At 41.9% G+C, this 17,416-nt stretch overlaps 1 protein-coding gene across 3 annotated transcripts in view; it reads right to left on the bottom strand.

Annotated features, from left to right (window-relative positions):
* Positions 1-17,416, bottom strand: part of DMD (dystrophin) — a 1,466,768-nt gene that overhangs the window by 174,974 nt on the left and 1,274,378 nt on the right. For all 3 annotated transcript variants that reach the window (XM_065405744.1, XM_065405758.1, XM_065405751.1), the window contains one exon: positions 8,692-8,770. In XM_065405744.1, the coding sequence (XP_065261816.1) occupies positions 8,692-8,770 (79 nt within the window). The remainder of the gene's footprint in view (positions 1-8,691; positions 8,771-17,416) is intronic.

Raw genomic sequence — 17,416 nt, 5'->3', positions numbered from 1 at the left:
TTAAAATGCTGATGCCTCAACAAAGACACACTGTGCCACTGGTCTCAGAAAAGAAAAAGAGCGAGTAGGTGTGTGTGGGAGGTCTGGGGAAAAGAAAGCAGGACTGTGGGGCTGTGGGGGAGGGGAGAATGAAGAAAAAGTGGGTCTTGTGCCTAGAGGTAGAGACCAGAAAGTGGAAGAGCTCCTTCCATGCCCCACATTTCTCCTTAAGTCCCGCTTTTCCCCCATCCACAGCTTCATTCAAGCACCAAGCTCCCAACGTCATGCAGCCCCATCTCCAGCCTACACACCACACCACAGAAACACTAACCCAGGAACCAATCCCTGTAACAAACCTCGTTGCCTACTCTGTCCCCATATCTACTCTAGCGACACCGTCAGAGGACCCAGCCACATCAGCCACACCATCAGAGACTCATTCACCTGCACATCTACTAATGTGATATATGCCATCATGTGCCAGCAATGCCACTCTGCCATGTACATTGGCCAAACCGGACAGTCTTTACGTAAAAGAATAAATGGACACAAATCGGACATCAGGAATGGTAACATACAAAAGCCAGTAGGAGAACACTTCAATCTCCCTGGACATTCTATAATAGATTTAAAAGTAGCCATACTTGAACAAAAAAACTTCAGAAACAGAGTTCAAAGAGAAACTGCAGAACTAAAATTCATTTACAAACTTAACACCATTAATTTGAGCTTGAATAGGGACTGGGGGTGGCTGGCTCACTACAAAAGCAACTTTCCCTCTCCTGGAATTGACACCTCCTCATCAATTATTGGGAGTGGACTACATCCACCCTGATTGAATTGGCCCTGTCAACACTGGTTCTCCACTTGTGAGGTAACTGCCTTCCCTTCATGTCAGTAGAATGCCTGCATCTGTAATTTTCACTCCATGCATCTGAAGAAGTGGTTTTTTTACCCACGAAAGCTTATGCCCAAATAAATCTGTTAGTCCTTAAAGTGCCACCGGACTCCTTGTTGTTTTTGTGGATACAGACTAACATGGCTACCCGCTGATAATAGATACAATTATAACTCTGTAACTTCCAACATGCCCAATTTTGAACAATAACTAGGTCACCAATGACACAGGTCACCAATAACTTTTCTGAAACATTACAGAAAACATCATATCTTGCACCCAGCCACTTGCAATCTACAACCAGACCTCATATGCCCCCTGCATAGAACTACTTGCAAAGTAATTTATGCAGATCACACCCATCCCATCTTAATTACCAAAATACACAAACGAATAGCCAGGAAACATGGCTGGAGTTGAAGAGTGTCTGCCTGACCGCTGTTCAGGATGAGTGTGGAATTATGGTTGAAAAGAAGTAGCTGAGCTTGAGAGGGGCAACTCATGAGGGGAGTTTAACTGCGGTGCTGAGAGATTTAACGGCTTATTGCTTTGATTGCTACAGGTGCACTGGTGGGACGTGCAGCCTAGCACCTTAACTCCAAGTTAACGATTTTGTGGTGAATATGTGTGAAATAAATCCACGGAGTAGAATCCTCCTGATCCTATTTTCTTTTAAGTGCTCTTGCCATCACTAGACTGACCTTTTTTGGCCTCACTTGCTTTCATTGTGCTGCAAGACCGATTTAAAAAGCATGAATTCACCCTTGATCTGACCTCCCCCTTCACTGGGAGGCGTCCTTATTTTTCACACATTTGCTCCCAGAAGTATAACTACAAAATCAATGCTCGCAGGAATGACTGCACATCTCTCAGTGCTGGCCAGCTGATGCTCTGACATCACAACTCCCCAACAAACTGCCCTCTAGTAGTAGTGCTGCTGGGAATGATGTAAACTCAAGGTGGCTTTACCAGTGCAGAACACACTGCTCAGTGTAGCCAACTGACTTGTGGAGCCATCACCAGCTCTCAAATTGCTGAATATTAATGCTCCAGAAGCATTTTGCAAATACTTGCAGTATATCCAGTATTTAAGGGAAATAAAACTAGCTGTTTGATTTAACTCCTATATGTGTGTATATGTATGCGCGTGCACACCACTGAAATACAAGGCAAGTCTTCCCTGTGCCCTAGCCACTTTCAAAATAACCCTAAAGCTGGCTTTGAGCAGTCCCCCGACCACCCCTCTTTTCCTAGGGTAATCCTCAGGTAATGTAGAGCTACCATAGTGGCTCCTTCTCCATCCCATCTCCCAGGCTAGAAAATGCAGGGAAATTTACATAGGAAATGGGATGTGACTGGGATGTACGAGTGCCCCAGTAAATCCCTGCCTGCTCAGGGGCTGTGGACATAATGGCATAATGCCGAACAGCCCTGGGTTGACCTGCTTTACACCTAGAACCAGTACAGAATGGTCCAGGATTTGGGAGCTGCAAAGCTGGTTTTCCACTCCCCGCCCGCAACGCCTTCTCACTTGCACCGAGCTCTGCTTTGATGCTACTCAGGATCTGGCCCATAGTAACTAAGATATACAATATGTACTTCTTTCAAGTAAAGCATCTGCTTTTTAAGCTATTATAATACCGAGAGGCAGTATTTTAAGGAACAATGAGAACCAATGGCTGAAAGTTGAAGCTAGACAAATTCAGACTAAAAAGCCAGGCAGTGGAGTGTGCCTGTGGCGGATTCTCGTCAGTGGAAATTTTTAACCCATGCTTGTGTGCTTTTCTAAAAGATACACACATACTCTGTGTTTTCAGACACAGATTTTGGACTTGAAGCAGGAGTTACTACAGGATAATTCTACAGCCTGTGTTATGCCAGAGGTCAGGCTAGACAATCACAGTGGTGCCTTCTGACATAAAAATCTATGAATTTATTAAAATTGGGAGGCAATGTAAGAGTCGACGTTTTGGTATGCAATATAAACTATACCTGCTAAAGTGAAACACTGGATTTACATAAAAGTTCTTGGTTTTAACTTTCCACACTTTATTCAACTGGGAAATAGAGGGAGGCCCTTCGGTTGTAGAGTTTGCTGACATGCTGAAAGATTACAGGCAGGATTGGCAGCAGACAGGTCAAAAGACTTTCTAGAGAGAAGGTTTACCTCTTATTCAACCAATATTTCACTTAACTAAGGCTACATCTGTGCTACGAGCTCGGGATGTGAAAAATCACAATCAAAATAAAGATCAACACAAAACTAAACTACTTGCTGTAAAAGGCATGGCCATTTAGGCGACATCTACACTATGAGCTAATGGTGTGATTCCCCTGCTTGCGTACACATACCACACTAGCTCTCTGAGAGCTCGGGTGAGTATAAATAGCAGTATAGCCACAGCAGCATAGACAGTGGCAGCAAAGGCATGGCTTAGCTGGGCTGAGTACATACCCACTGGTTACAGGCAGGTTTGTGCTCCACAATTCTAAGCTGTACCTCTGCTGCCGCTACTCGTGGTACTACAGCTACACTGCTATTTATATTTGTTGTAGCAGGACAGCTTGACAGGGGAACTAAAGCCCCCCAAGCCCTCAGGTGTCTACTCCTGTGCTAGGCAAAATAGGTAAGTGAAGAAAGAGGGGAAGGTTTCAGTTTGATTTTACTTCCATTAATTAATATAGTTAATGTTATTTTAAATGTACTAAACAGAAATGGGCTAAACCCAAAACCTTTTCTTTTGCCTCCCTCTTCCACAAACTCTCAGAGTTTGGATAAAATAGGATGCAGATTTGAACAACCTTCAGACTGCATTGTGCCATCAGATTTTATGCTGATTTGGCATAATATGGCACCTGGTTTGGGTTTTGCCAAACAGCTACGATGTTAATTTCCCACCTTTGTTTATCAAATTCCTAAACAACATGCTTTACCTGTGGTAAACAGCTAATAACCAATTTAGAAACCAGCTTATTCTTAAAATTATAATGCAGCATTAAAACGTATACTTTTAAAAGTAAATTTATTTCTGATTGGTTGAAAAACAAGTTTGTCCTCGATGCCAGTCTAAATGGAACTGTTTGATAACGCTATACAGTTCTGAACATCAATGTCTCTCAGGCAGAATGATTACACCTCCATCACTAATCATACGGTACAGCAGAAATAAAATCATTTAAACACAACATCGGCACAGACTGTCTACTTCTTTGAAAATAAAATCTGTCTGTCAACATCTATTTTTGATAAATGCCTTGGTTGGTTTCCCCTTGGAATGTATCAAGCAGCAGGAGACCATTATCCTGTGACTGTGCTCTATTCCATTGATATAATCTCTTAAATAAAGTTCTGCTATTTACTTTTGTTTAATCGCAGTACAATAGGCCAAAGACGTGGCTTCCAAGCAGCTTCATTTCAATCTCTTGCCTTGATGCTTTGAAGCTGTTTCAAGTTGTCTTTCAGTGCACTTCAAAACATCCTTGATAAAGTTATGGGGGCTGGGGGGGGCGGGGGGGGGGAGTTGCATTGCTGGCAAAGCCAGACAATAATGGTTTGTTACAGAGTTGAAAAAAAAGTTTAAATAACGGCTATTCTGCTAAATTGAGGTTTTTTGACCCCCCCCACAAGACTGCTAAGTAGATGAATTATGCAAGGCCCATAACTGTAAATATTTTTCTTATGGGCCCAACTTGCCCCTTGTGAGTTTCTACACTATAGCTGCCATGGGAAAAGTGGCCACCATTTTACTTTGGCCATATGAGTTTTACTCAGTAGGAGCCAATGAATTTAGCTGAAGTCATTGTCTTCTGATAAAAAAAGATCTAATCTGAAGATCTAATCGGTATCTTTAATCCTTTATCCATGGAAGAGGCCCATCCTGTATCATTCCTACAAGGAGCCAAGTTCCATCCAAACTAACACTAAATGGCTCGGAAATACTTGCCAACTGGGAATTCTCACATTTGTCATTTGAAGTTGACCTGTTGGGTTCAGTGTGTGGGTTCTGGGTGGGGTTGGTAGCCTGTGATACATAGGAGGTCAGACTAGATGATCTGGTGGTCCCTTCTGGCATTAAGCTCTATGACTCTCTGATTTAAAACATATAAATCACAAGAAAAACAAGCAGTGGGGGACGAGGGGAGAAGGGATATTCCTGCATAACACAGGCCACTGAACTTCCCTGAATTAATCCTGTTTGAATTTGAGCTAGAACATACCTTTAAGAAAAACAGCCAATCTGGATTTAAGAGATTTCCAGTGATGGAGAATCCACCAAAGCCCTTGGTAAATTGTTCCAATGGTTAACTAATATTGATTCACAGACAATAACCAGAGTTGAGCTGAGCACAAATGTATGGGTTATCTCAACAACAGGGATGGCTCACTAGTTCAGTAGTATCTTTATTGCATTCAGCAAAATTAATGGTAACCAGACAGCCAAACATTCTATATTTTTGTTGGGCTTCTAAGTTTCTCCATAATAAGACTATCCCCTTTTTTACTGAACCAACTTTTCAGAATTAGCATGTATTAATTTCATCCTCTTCAAGAAACAGAAATGTAAGCAGCTACCACAAAGAACCTAACAAGGACATCTACTTGCTCATCTGTGCATTTATTCCTAATACCAGGTAGTGCAATGGGTATATTCTCAGAGGGACAGTAGGGTTAATTAATTTTTTGTCTTTGTAAAGCAATAGATAAATATATTGGCTGCTGCAGATGTTAAATTTCAGTCTTGCCCAAATTTGTGATTTTTTCCCCCAGGCAAAACATTTGCAAGCTGAAAGCAGGGCTTTATTGGAATAGGTTTCATCCTTAATGTAGTGTTGTAGATTTGTGATACAAGACTTGGTCTCAATAATTAGCAGGATGGTTTTGTCTTGTTAATACTACCTGATTATATATATTACAATCTAGGAAGTTTTTGGAGCGTGTTGGGGACAACTTCCTGGTGCAAGTACTGGAGGAACCAACTAGGGGCTGTGCTCCTCTTGACCTGCTGCTCACAAACAGGGAAGAATTGGTAGGGGAAGTAAAAGGTAGGGTGGCAACCTGGGCAGCATTGACCATGGAATGATCAAGTTCAGGATCCTGATAAAAGGAAGAAAGGAGAGCAGCAGAATATGGACCCTGGACTTCAGAAAAGCAGACTTTGGCTCCCTCAGGGAACTGATGGGCAGGATCACCTGGGAGGCTAATAGGAGGGGGAAAGAAGTCCAGGAGAGCTGACTGTATTTTAAAGAAGCCTTATTGAGGGCGCAGGAACAAACTATCCCAATGTGCAGAAAGAATAGCACATATGGCAGGTGACCAGCTTGGCTTAACAGAGAAATCTTCTGTGAGATTAAACACAAAAAGGAAGCTTACAAGACATGGAAACTTGGACAGATGACTAGGGAGAAGTATAAAAATATTGCTGGAGCAGGCATGGGTGTAATTAGGAAAGCCAAAGCACAATTGGAGTTGCAGCTTGCAAGGTATGTGAAGGGTAACAAGAAGGGTTTCTACAGGTATGTTAGCAACAAGAAAGAAGTCAGGGAAAGTGTGGGACCCTTACTGAATGGGGGAGGCAACCTAGTGACAGATGATGTGGAAAAAGTACCCATTGCTTTTTTTGCCTCAGTCTTCACAGACAAGGCCAGCTCCCAGACTGCTGCACTGGGCAGCACAGTATGGGGAGGAGGTGAGCAGCCCTCAGTGGTGAAAGAACAGGTTAAGGACTATTTAGAAAAGTTGGACATGCACAAGTTCATAGGGCCGGATGCAATGCATCCCAGGGTGCTGAGGGAGTTGGCTGATGTGATTGCAGAGCCATTGGCCATTATCTTTGAAAACTCATGGCGATCAGGGGAGGTCCCGGATGACTGGAAAAAGGCAAATATAGTGGCCATCTTTAAAAAAGGGAAGAAGGAGAATCCGGGGAACTACAGACTGGTCAGCCTCACTTCAGTCCCTGGAAAAATCATGGAGCAGCTCCTTAAAGAATCATTTTGAAGCACTTGAAGGAGAGGAAGGTGATCAGGAACAGTCAACATGGATTCACCAAGGGCAAGTCATGCCTGACCAACCTGATTGCCTTCTACAATGAGATAACTGGCTCTTGGATATGGGGAAAGTGGTGGACGTGATATATCTTGACTTTAGCAAAGCTTTTGATATGGTCTCCCACTGTATTCTTGCCAGCAAGTTAAAAAAATATGGATTGGATGAATAGACTATAAGGTAGATAGAAAGCTGGCAAGATCGTCGGGCTCAATGGGTAGTGATCAATGGGTCTATGTCTAGTAGGCAGCTGGTATCAAGCAGAGTGCCCCAGGGGTCAGTCCTGGGGCCGGTTTTGTTCAATATCTTCATTAATGATCTGGATGATAGGATGGATTGCATCCTCAGCAAGTTCGCGGATGACATTAAGCTGGGGGGGGGGGGGAGGTAGATACGCAGGAGGGTAGGGATAGGGTCCAGAGTGACCTAGATAAACTGGAGGATTGGGCCAAAAGAAATTTGATGAGGTTCAGCAAGGATAAGTGCAGAGTCCTGCACTTAGGACGGAAGAATCCCATGCACTGCTACAGGCTGGGGACCGACTGGCTAAGCGGCAGTTCTGCAGAAAAGGACCTGGGCATTACAGTGGATGGGAAGCTGGATATAAGTCAACAGTGTGCCCTTGTTGACAAGAAGGTAACAGCATATTGGACTGTATTAGTAGGGGCATTGCGAGCGGATCGACGGAAGTGATTATTCCCATCTATTTGGCACTGATGAGGCCACATCTGGAGTATTCTGTTCAGTTTTGGGCCACCAACTACAGAAAGGATGTGGACAAATTGGAGAGAGTCCAGTGGAAGGCAACAAAAATGATTGGGGGCTGGGGCACGTGACTTATGAGGAGAGGCTGAGGGAACTGGGCTTATTTAATCTGCAGAAGAGAAGAGTGGGGGGGAATTTGATAGCAGCCTTCAACTACCTGAAGGGGGGTTCCAAAGAGGATGGAGCTTGGCTGTTTTCAGTGGTGGCAGATGACAGAACAAGGAGCAATGGTCTCAAGTTGCAGTGCGGGAGGTCTAGGCTGGATATTAGGAAAAACTATTTCACTAGGAGGGTGACGAAGCACTGGAATGGGTTACCTAGGGAAGTGGTGGAATGGGTTATCTAGGGAAGTGGTGGAATCTCCAACCTTAGAGGTTTTTAAGGCCCAGCTTGACAAAGCCCTGGCTGGGATGATTTAGTTGGGATTGGTCCTGCTTTGACTAGATGACCTCCTGAGCTCTCTTCCAACCCTAATCTTCAATGATTCTATGACTACGCACACATATTCAAACTATAGCTATGTGATCATTTTTATACATCATGTAAGAAAAGTATATATGAATTCAAATTCAGTATATACTGAAAATGTACAAAGAGCTTGGGGTTCAGGTACTGTAGAAATTTGAAATAATTATAGTTATCAGAAACTCTATTTTATTTAATTAATCAGCAACAACTCCCAACTGGAAGCTTTCAAACTAGAGTGGACAAGTATAATACAGGAATAATCCTGCACTGGTAGAGAAAGAGGTAAGGGGACCTGATACTGGTAGGCTTTTCCCATCTATTCTGGATTTTATTGAAATCAGTATACTTCTATACCAAGTTTTAGCCAGCAATTAATTTTTTACTGTTGAGTTCTAAGCACATCTGCAATGGGGTTTAAAATGGAAACAGATAGCAACCCTAGTTGACACCAATGGCCGGGCTGGCTACCTAATTGAGGTTTTAACTTCTAACGAGCACTGCACAAGTTATGCAAGAAAAACTAAAAATGACTTACTGGAAAGGAAGTGCTGAGATGTAGGGCCAAAATCCCTGTGGGCTTCATGCAACTGTCTGATGCGCTCATCAATGGCCACCTGAGAAAAAGAAGAGAAAAATGACTCTCCTCTCAAACATGTAACAAGTAGCAATTAAAGTTAAGTGTCTATTTCATTAAAGAAAGAGTTTTGTTTTGTATAGGACAAAAGAACACTCATGCAAGAATTTATAAACCAAGGGTTTGATTGCAGTTTACCGGGTTGAATCCAAAGACCAGGGAGGTCAACAATGTTTTTTCTCCTAATTTAAATGGCATTAGACCAGGCCCACAATAAGCAGCCTGATAAACCCCTTTCTGTTAAATCATCTGAACGGCCACCAGCCAAAATAATAATAAAAAAGATTTTGTTTTCTCTCTTGCAAACATTAAAATGGGAAACAAACCCCTCTGTTATTATCTGAATTTGAATGACTCCGAATGAACTTTTTGAGAGCAAACAGTCATAAAATAATAAGTATAGAAGAAAGTAATCTCATTTAGTATGGAGATGCCAACTGCACACGTATAGTGCCACAATGCTGGTAATCAACTAGCGTTTGGGTACAAGCATATTCTTTGTTCTCTAATTCAATTGACTCCCATCCCCTTGACCTTTTCTTCTCAGTATGGTACCGTCCTTTGAAGAAAATGTTTTTTAGTGTCTTGTTGGGCTGATGTATTGCATGAAGACACAACTATTGTAGAATTGTGGTTTAATTTTTAAAACCCCCAAATCTGTGTGTCTCGGTATAAAACAGAGTGCCTAGGACAGGAGGTCAGTAAAATAATCTTGTACAGAAAATTCCAAACAACATGAGTGATATTCACTAACAACGTTATGTACTATATATCCAAAGGACAATGTCAGGTAGCTTAGGTCTAAATTTAGCATTTAGAAACCAAAAATGCCTAAAGCTAATAATAGTAAATTCTCAGAAATGTTTTAAACAAAATAACTAATAGGAAGCAGATTAACTGAATGTAAACATTTCCCTGCAAGGTCTGCAAACCAAACAATGGAGCACTATATTAGTACAGGAAAAACAGAAAGGGGAACAGATTAAGTTCGGTTTTGTTGTCCAAATTGAGAGAGATATATAAATAGGTAACAAACACCATATATGATGAAAAAGGAAATTCAGGTTTTCAGTTTTAATTTTTGTAGGTGTTGGCAGTAGCATGTTCACCCTTTTGACACGAGTGGCTAGCCAATGTTTGGGGTCTTGTGGCTTGTTACCATTAGGAGAAGCCAGGTATTTCTTTGATGCAATCCCATGTATTTACAAATAATGTACAAAGTCCTGTTTCCCTGAACACAGTAGGGCTCAGACAACAGGAGGAAATTTCTTTTTTCACAGTTGCAAGTCTCTTTCCAGTCAGCACTCTGCCCACAAATCCTCTCTCTTGGTTTTCACAGTGTCACATTGCAAGTGCTTCTCTTGCTATCTCCTTAGTTTTCTTATGCCTTCTATGTCTTCTTCTGACTGCCTCTGGCTCCTCCAAGTCACAGTTACACAGAGGCACCCTGTGTTTGCAATCAGCCCCCTGAGAAAGCCTTCTGCCCACAAAACTCAGCTTCTGTGCTTTGGGCAGTGGCTCCCATTATTTCAGCTATCTTACTTTATAAAGGAGCTTAATTGCTTCTTACACTTTTCTGGAATGAAGGGTGGCTCTCATGCCCACCAGCATCAAGAAGTCTATGATTGCCTACAGATCAAAGATATGCCTGTGGAAGCTAACACCACCTTTAGTATAACATTATTATTTATTTTAACCTTACAATGACCTTTCAATGAATCATAGTCCTCCATAATTTCAAATATTGGTTTTCAGCTCAATAATACATTGTTTTTTTAAAAAATGAGCCATGCTGAAGAAAATAAAAAATGTGTGACTGCTCTTTAGACCCCTCATTTGTTTTGAGAGGCTTCTTTATAGAAACCTAAGGCTCTACCTGTCTTTGATGCAAGCATTCCAGGTCTTTCTTCATTATTAGCATTTACTTATCAATACACATTACAATATTCCATTTTAAGTTTTAATTAACAAAGGACAATGAAAAACAAAGATGATAAAAATCACAATCTGACTCACACAATCCTAAGAGTCTATTGAGAATGAGGGCTTTGCAAGGTATACAGTAGACATCAACATTTTTTATGCTATGACAATGACAAATCTGAGCATGTGATTTTGGGTAAAGATTTTGCAGCCTCGAGATATTTGTGCCCACTGCCAGTACAGAAGCCATAAAATTCTAAGAATTATATAAAACTGGAAAAAGTCATGTATTTCTATGAACTGGGTGAATTTTGGTTAAACTGAAATTTTAGTCTAATATGTAAACCCAGCAAAATGACACACACTAAACTCCACGGTGAATTTGTAAACTGAACAACTATAGGTAGCCTTGGATGCTAGCCTGGAAATAGCTATCTCTACAGAGGTGTATTTTGTCAATGTAAAGATGAATAAAACACAGGGAAGCCTTGATTACTCTCCAAGACTAATCAATTGAGCAATTAAAAGTTATCCCATCAGTTATCCCTGCCAACCCACACAGTACTGTTTATCAAGGTATCAGTGTACTGTATGTATACTCATATACCAAATGGTACATACAGTTTTGGTGATAGAGTAATGAAGGTGCACTGTTATTTTCCATGACTTCTACAAACTCTAAAACAATCATAAAATGACAGAGTTAATGCTCACAGTAAAAGCTACGTGTGAGCAAACAACAACTACTTAAAATTATAATCAACGTACTTGCACCTGTGCCTGTTCCAATTTAAGCCAATGAGGGATTTGCCACTGACTTTCATGGAAGAAAGTTTGGGTCCATCAAGAGGCTTCCATCTGCTAAGTAATATTATATGAACAATTTCTCCTTGGCACACAAAAATAATTTCTTTTGCATGTTAGCTAAATGTACTTGCTCACGGCTGAACCTTGCCACAGAAATGTGCATTTGCCTGTGATGAAAATAGCAACACTTTCTCTCTGAATCAAATGTATTCATTTCACTCAAAACATCAGTTTTTGAATGCAAGAATACATAAAGTAATGCCATACAGTTCAACAGGTAACAGCCTTATTGCTAAGCAGACAAAGAGAAATTAATCTGTTCTTGCTTCAGATAGCCAACTCCTAGGAGTACCAGTTTAATCAAACAACCAAATGAAAATTCATGGGTTTCGATAGCATAGTTTGGGTGTGTGATGAGCAGTAACTTTCTTTGCTCTTGCTCCTTATGCAAAAGGTTGATGATCAGCAAGATGGATAAAAGTCAGATTCAGATGCCCCTCCTTATATTGAATAGTACCTTTATCCACAGGTAATGCCACCAGAAATGAAGAGACTGCTTGTGGTGTCAACTGCTACTCAGTGTAAGTACGGGTTATCAGAATTTGGTCTAAAGAAAAAGGCCCCACCTTTATTGCCTGATTCTGATTTTAAAACAAACATCAAAATCTTCCATAAGCAGAAGTATGGTATTATACATTCCTTTCTCTTCAATGTGACCGATTCTTTGTAAAAGATGTACATTTCATCATGTACTTTGTCCACAATTTTGTGCTACAGTTGTTTTCTTTCAATCATAAGATAGAAAATTAAAGAGCAACAGCAGTGCAGCAGACATTAAAATACTGTGATTTTAATTAAAAACACTGTAACCACGTAAAACTATAGAGAGATGAAATATGACAGCTTCTGTTCAATCCAAAAATAAATTATAGTGCTTAAAAGCATTAATTCCTTCTTTTAAAACATAAGTGAATCTGAAGAGATTTATTAAAAGGAGTTATTCCTCTCTCTCCCCATTACCCAATCCCAACACAGTGAATTAAATTTATGTTGTTTATCAGATAAATAGATTACATATAGTAAAAAAAGCAAAGCCGTGTCACATGATTACTGGGAACAGTTTATCCATTGTTGGGGCTGAATCTTACAAACGCTTGTTATAGCAGTTCCAGAAATGAGGATTTGCAGGACTTGGGTCTGTTACTTAGGCCTGGTCTACACTAGGAAATGAGGTCAGTATAATTACATTGCTCAGGGGTGTGAAAAATCCACAGTTAAACTGACCCAGGCTCCTGCATAGACAGCACTAGGTCAACGGGAGGATTCTCCAGTTGACCTAGCTACCACCTCTTGGGGAGGTAGAGTCTCTACACTGATGGCAGAACCGCTCCTGTCAGCATAGGTATCATTGTCACTGAAGCATTACAGTGGTGCCGCTGCAGTTTTTTAAGTGTAAACAAGCCCTTACCTTCCCCCTCTTTGTTTGTTTGTTTGGTCTGTTTTTTAGTTGGACATATTTTTGATTTGCTGGCTTTCACCTCGAATGCAAAACCAGATGAGACCAAGTATCTCTTTTTTAGACCAACCCCTGCATCCCCCCCCCCCCCCCCGCCCCGCGAAACTGCCACCAAAACCCCAAACCCACAAACAAACAAACATACTTCAGGTGATGTTGTTTGCAGAGTTGTGGTACCCATGTTGGTCTCAGGATATTAGAAAGACAAGGTGGGTGAGGTAATATCTTTTATTGGATCAATTTCTGTTGGTAGAGTCCAACTTTCGAGCTACACAGACCTGAAGAAGAGGTCTGTGTAAGCTCAAAAGCTGATCTCTTTCACCAACAGAAGTTGGTCAAATAAAAAAATACTATCTCATCCACCTTGTTTCTTTAAAGTGATGTTGGCCATCATTTAGTTCTAACTCCCTGGTATGCACAAACAGCAGTGCTTGTAAAGAAGTAACTGTGTAACCCCCTTTAGCTTTTCTGGTCTTCAGGCTTTGGGAGCTTTGATAAGTGTGTGAATGTGCGAACACACTCACAAAAGAACAACAAATGCCTACATTCCCACATAATGGGACTACAACAAAGGCTCCCCTTGTGCTACTACACTAGTGAATTAGCTGTAAATCACCCTCTCTATACAGGCCATTCATCACCTCCTGATGTATTGCACAGATTGTTTTTTAAAGGATTCTTTAATATTTTATTTCAGGGGTTCTCCAACTTCATGGCACTGCAACCTCCTTCTGACAACAAAAATTACTACACGACCCCAGCAGTGGGGAACAAAGCCTGAACCTGCTGGAGCCCGGCTGCCTTGGGAGGGTGGGGAAAGCCAAAGCCCAAGGGCTCAGCCCTAGGTGGGGGGCTTGTAACCCTAGCCCCGCCACCCAGGGCTGAAGCCTGAGGGCTTTGGCTTTGGCCCCGGGCAGTGGGGCTCAGGCTTTGGCCCTGGGCCCCAGCAAGTCTAACGCCAGCCCTGGGGACCCCATTAAAATGGGACTGCAACCCACTTTGGTGTCCTGACCTACAGTTTGAGAACAGCTGCTTTATTTCATGTTCCAACCATATATATTCCCACCAGGTTTGATGGGGCGGTGCCTCAAGAGGTTTATTACAGAGTTGTGGGTTCAGTTAGAATCCTTTAACCTCTTCTAGTTTAATGAATCTCTCATTCCATGAAGGAATTACTTTAATATTTTCCTAAAAACTCTGGACGAGATCGCATATAAAGCATTCAGCAGAATTGCTCTGTGAGATAATGAATCAATACTGGCTCAGAAGACACAGGGACCAGTTGCGTGTGTGTTCATGAAAAAAAACACCAGACAAAAATCATGAGACATCAATGCCAATATTATTTGAAAATTCAATAAAACTAGCAAGTTAGAAAAAAAGAATATACCATTTCAGACACATTATATCAACTGAACTCCTGGGGGCATGACCTCCCCTACTGTTATTTCCAGGCAGATCTCTTTAGAAATCTCAAATTAATTTGCAAGACATAGAATAATAAGGGAATAAATAGGTAATTATTTTTTCTGTCTTTTCTCAGCACACTTAGTTTCACCTCTCCAATTTCTAAAATGACATTTTATTCTTTCTGGGAAAAAGGACTTCCTTTACTGTCTCTGATGCTCATGCAAATGAACAGTAGCTTCTATTACCACTATTATTAAGTCAAATTATAGTGCCATTAAAATGACTCTACAATTTCATGTGCTATTTTGAAAGGGAATAATTAATATTATAGTGGAAGAAACAGCATTCAGATCTCCCCCTTCCCACTTCATCAGGGATATCTTCGTCAAAATCCATAATGTCAAACAGATACTAGGTTCACAATATAAAATGAAGAGGAAAAAAAAAAGATCTCAGTTTTTATTAAAGGAAAATAAAATATCTCCTCACCAGAGTTTCTTGAGCTGCTTCACTATAGATAAAACACAAATATTAAAACACCTTACATGATAGCAAGAACATGGCTGCAGATGCTGGGGGATTTCCCTATGCTGCACTGTTTCAAATTATTTCATTTTCTATTTTCAGATCAGTAACAGAAGAGATGGAGGGGGAGGTCAGATAGTTCTCACCCATTCCACTGACTGAGTTAAAACATTTACATTTAAGCTTACCTTCTATACATTATTATTCATTTAAAATATATCACCAGCAGAAAAATCTTCTAAGGTCAGAGTAATATCCCTCTTCTAAGCATGTGAGGGCACAGGCAGCATAATGCTTAGACACTAATTACACAATTGTGCTTCCCAGTATTCAAACACAGGCAAATTACGAAGGATACGTAGTGGCAATTTAAAATAGTTATTAATGTGAGAAAGTAGGGTTGGGGTCATTAACTGAAAAACAAATGAGATGCAATAAACAAAGAGCTAAGACAATTCTTGAAAAAAGATGGCTGAACCTGGCTGAGATTCTGAGGAAAAATAGTAGCGAAGGAAGGAATAGAATAAGATAATCTCATTCAAGCAGCTGCTTTTAGTGCAGCAGCAAAGTAATAAAGTCAGGGGGTTAAAAATTTGCTCCACCAGTGATGGTTTTCATGAAGAGAGGAGGGTAATTTTCTGTATTTAATAAGCATGCATACATACAATACTTAATAAAACAACACTTCTCTAATCCCCCACCATATTCACAGCATTTCCATAGCATCCTGACCTTGACTCCAATCACATCCAATTTGACTGCACATCAAAGAACAATGGCTACTACAAGACCCTCTTTAATGTTACCCAGCACTCCTCCTTCTATCTGCTGAAAAGCTTCTTTCTTTTCTCTGACTCAGAGCTGCCAAACCACTATGAGGCTGTTCTTTACAAATCAATAAACAGGAAGATCTGATCTACTGTACTTCCAATAGCTACTGAATTCAGTCACTCTGTGTTCTTTGCATATCAGAAGATAAGGATGGGTTTAAATAAGCACACTTTGTGCTACTTAAGGAAGGACAGAGAAAAGGAGGATTGATGCCTATTGTTTCTGAACTGCTGATATGTAGAGTTAAATTCTGAAGAAGAGGAGCTCTGTGTAGCTGAAAAGCTTGTCTTTTTCACCAATAGAAATTGGTCCAACAAAAGATATTACCTCACTCACCTTGTCTGTCTTGACAGTTACTCATGAGGGCATGTCTACACTAGAAACCTAAGTCGACATTACATGCCTTACGTCGACCTAACTATGTAAGCATGCAAACTACAGTGTTCCTACCGCCACAGGCGCGGACTTTCAGCTTTCCCTGGGGGTGCTCCACGCTTGCTCTGCCCCGAGGCCCTGCCCCCCACTGTTCCCCTTCCCCCAAGGCCCCACCCTCACCCTGCCTTTTCCTGCCCCCGCTCTGCCCTCTCCCCAAAGACCCTGCCCCTGCTTCTCCCTCTCCCTCCCAGCACCTCCTGCCCGCCGCTGAAACTGATTGGCGGTGGGCGGGAGGCGCTGTGGGGACAGGAAGGAGTTGATCAGTGGGGCCTGCTGAACAGCTGATCGGTGGGTGGCTGGTGGGTGCTGAGCACCCACTATTTTTTTTCTGTGGATGCTCCAGCCCCGGAGCACCCACAGAGTTGGCACCTATGCCTACCACTGCTGTAACTTGCCTGCTAAGCTGATCTAGTAAATCCAGCTTGACGAGAGGCGTAAGGCTTAGTTTGACATTGTCTGGGCAAGGCAGTGTATAGACAATGTGTGTTACTTTCATCAGGTCTTAGCTGCCAGGGTGGCTGACAGCTGGAGTCATGAAATTGACAAGAATGTCAATGTCACTGCTGGTAGGGTCCCTGGTTTGAAACTGAACCATATGTGTGTGTGTGGGGGGGGGGCAATGTGTGACAGCAGTGCTGACAGCTGGAGCCTCGCTGCCTGGCGCTGAGAACCTGGGCTGTGAGCTCCCTGCAGAGCTCCCAGCACGAGTCCAGCTACCGCCCGGGCTCTCAGCTCCCTGCTCCACTTGTAGCACCCTACTGTGGGGAGCCCGGGCAGCAGCTGGGCTGCAACTGGGCTCCAGCTGGGAGCTCTGCAGGGAGCGCAGAGCTGATTGAGCTCCCAGCTGGAGCTCAGCGCTGAGCTGAGAGCCTGGGCTCTTGCCCCCCATCCCCCAAACACACACACTCTGCCCCTCTTAAGTTAGTGAAAACGCTTGTGGTGAGGACACGCACCACAGAGAGAAGGAGGGTAGTATGGACAAGAAAAAACACAGTAATTATTGGGGGGGTTGTAAGTCAACATAACATAGGTCAACTTTATTGTGAAGTTCTGGGCTTTACAAGAAGTTTATTGGTGGAAAGATCTGTACCTTGACACATTTTTGGGATATAGTTAACTATTTCTCTCTCTCTCTCTCTCTCTCTCTCTCTCTCTCTCTCTCTCTCTCTGTGTTTATTT

Source organism: Emys orbicularis, chromosome 1 (assembly GCF_028017835.1).
Source record: "Emys orbicularis isolate rEmyOrb1 chromosome 1, rEmyOrb1.hap1, whole genome shotgun sequence".
Classification (NCBI taxonomy): Eukaryota; Metazoa; Chordata; order Testudines; family Emydidae; genus Emys; species Emys orbicularis.
Note: the sequence above shows the minus strand (reverse complement) of the source record. Positions and strands in the feature narration are given on the sequence as shown.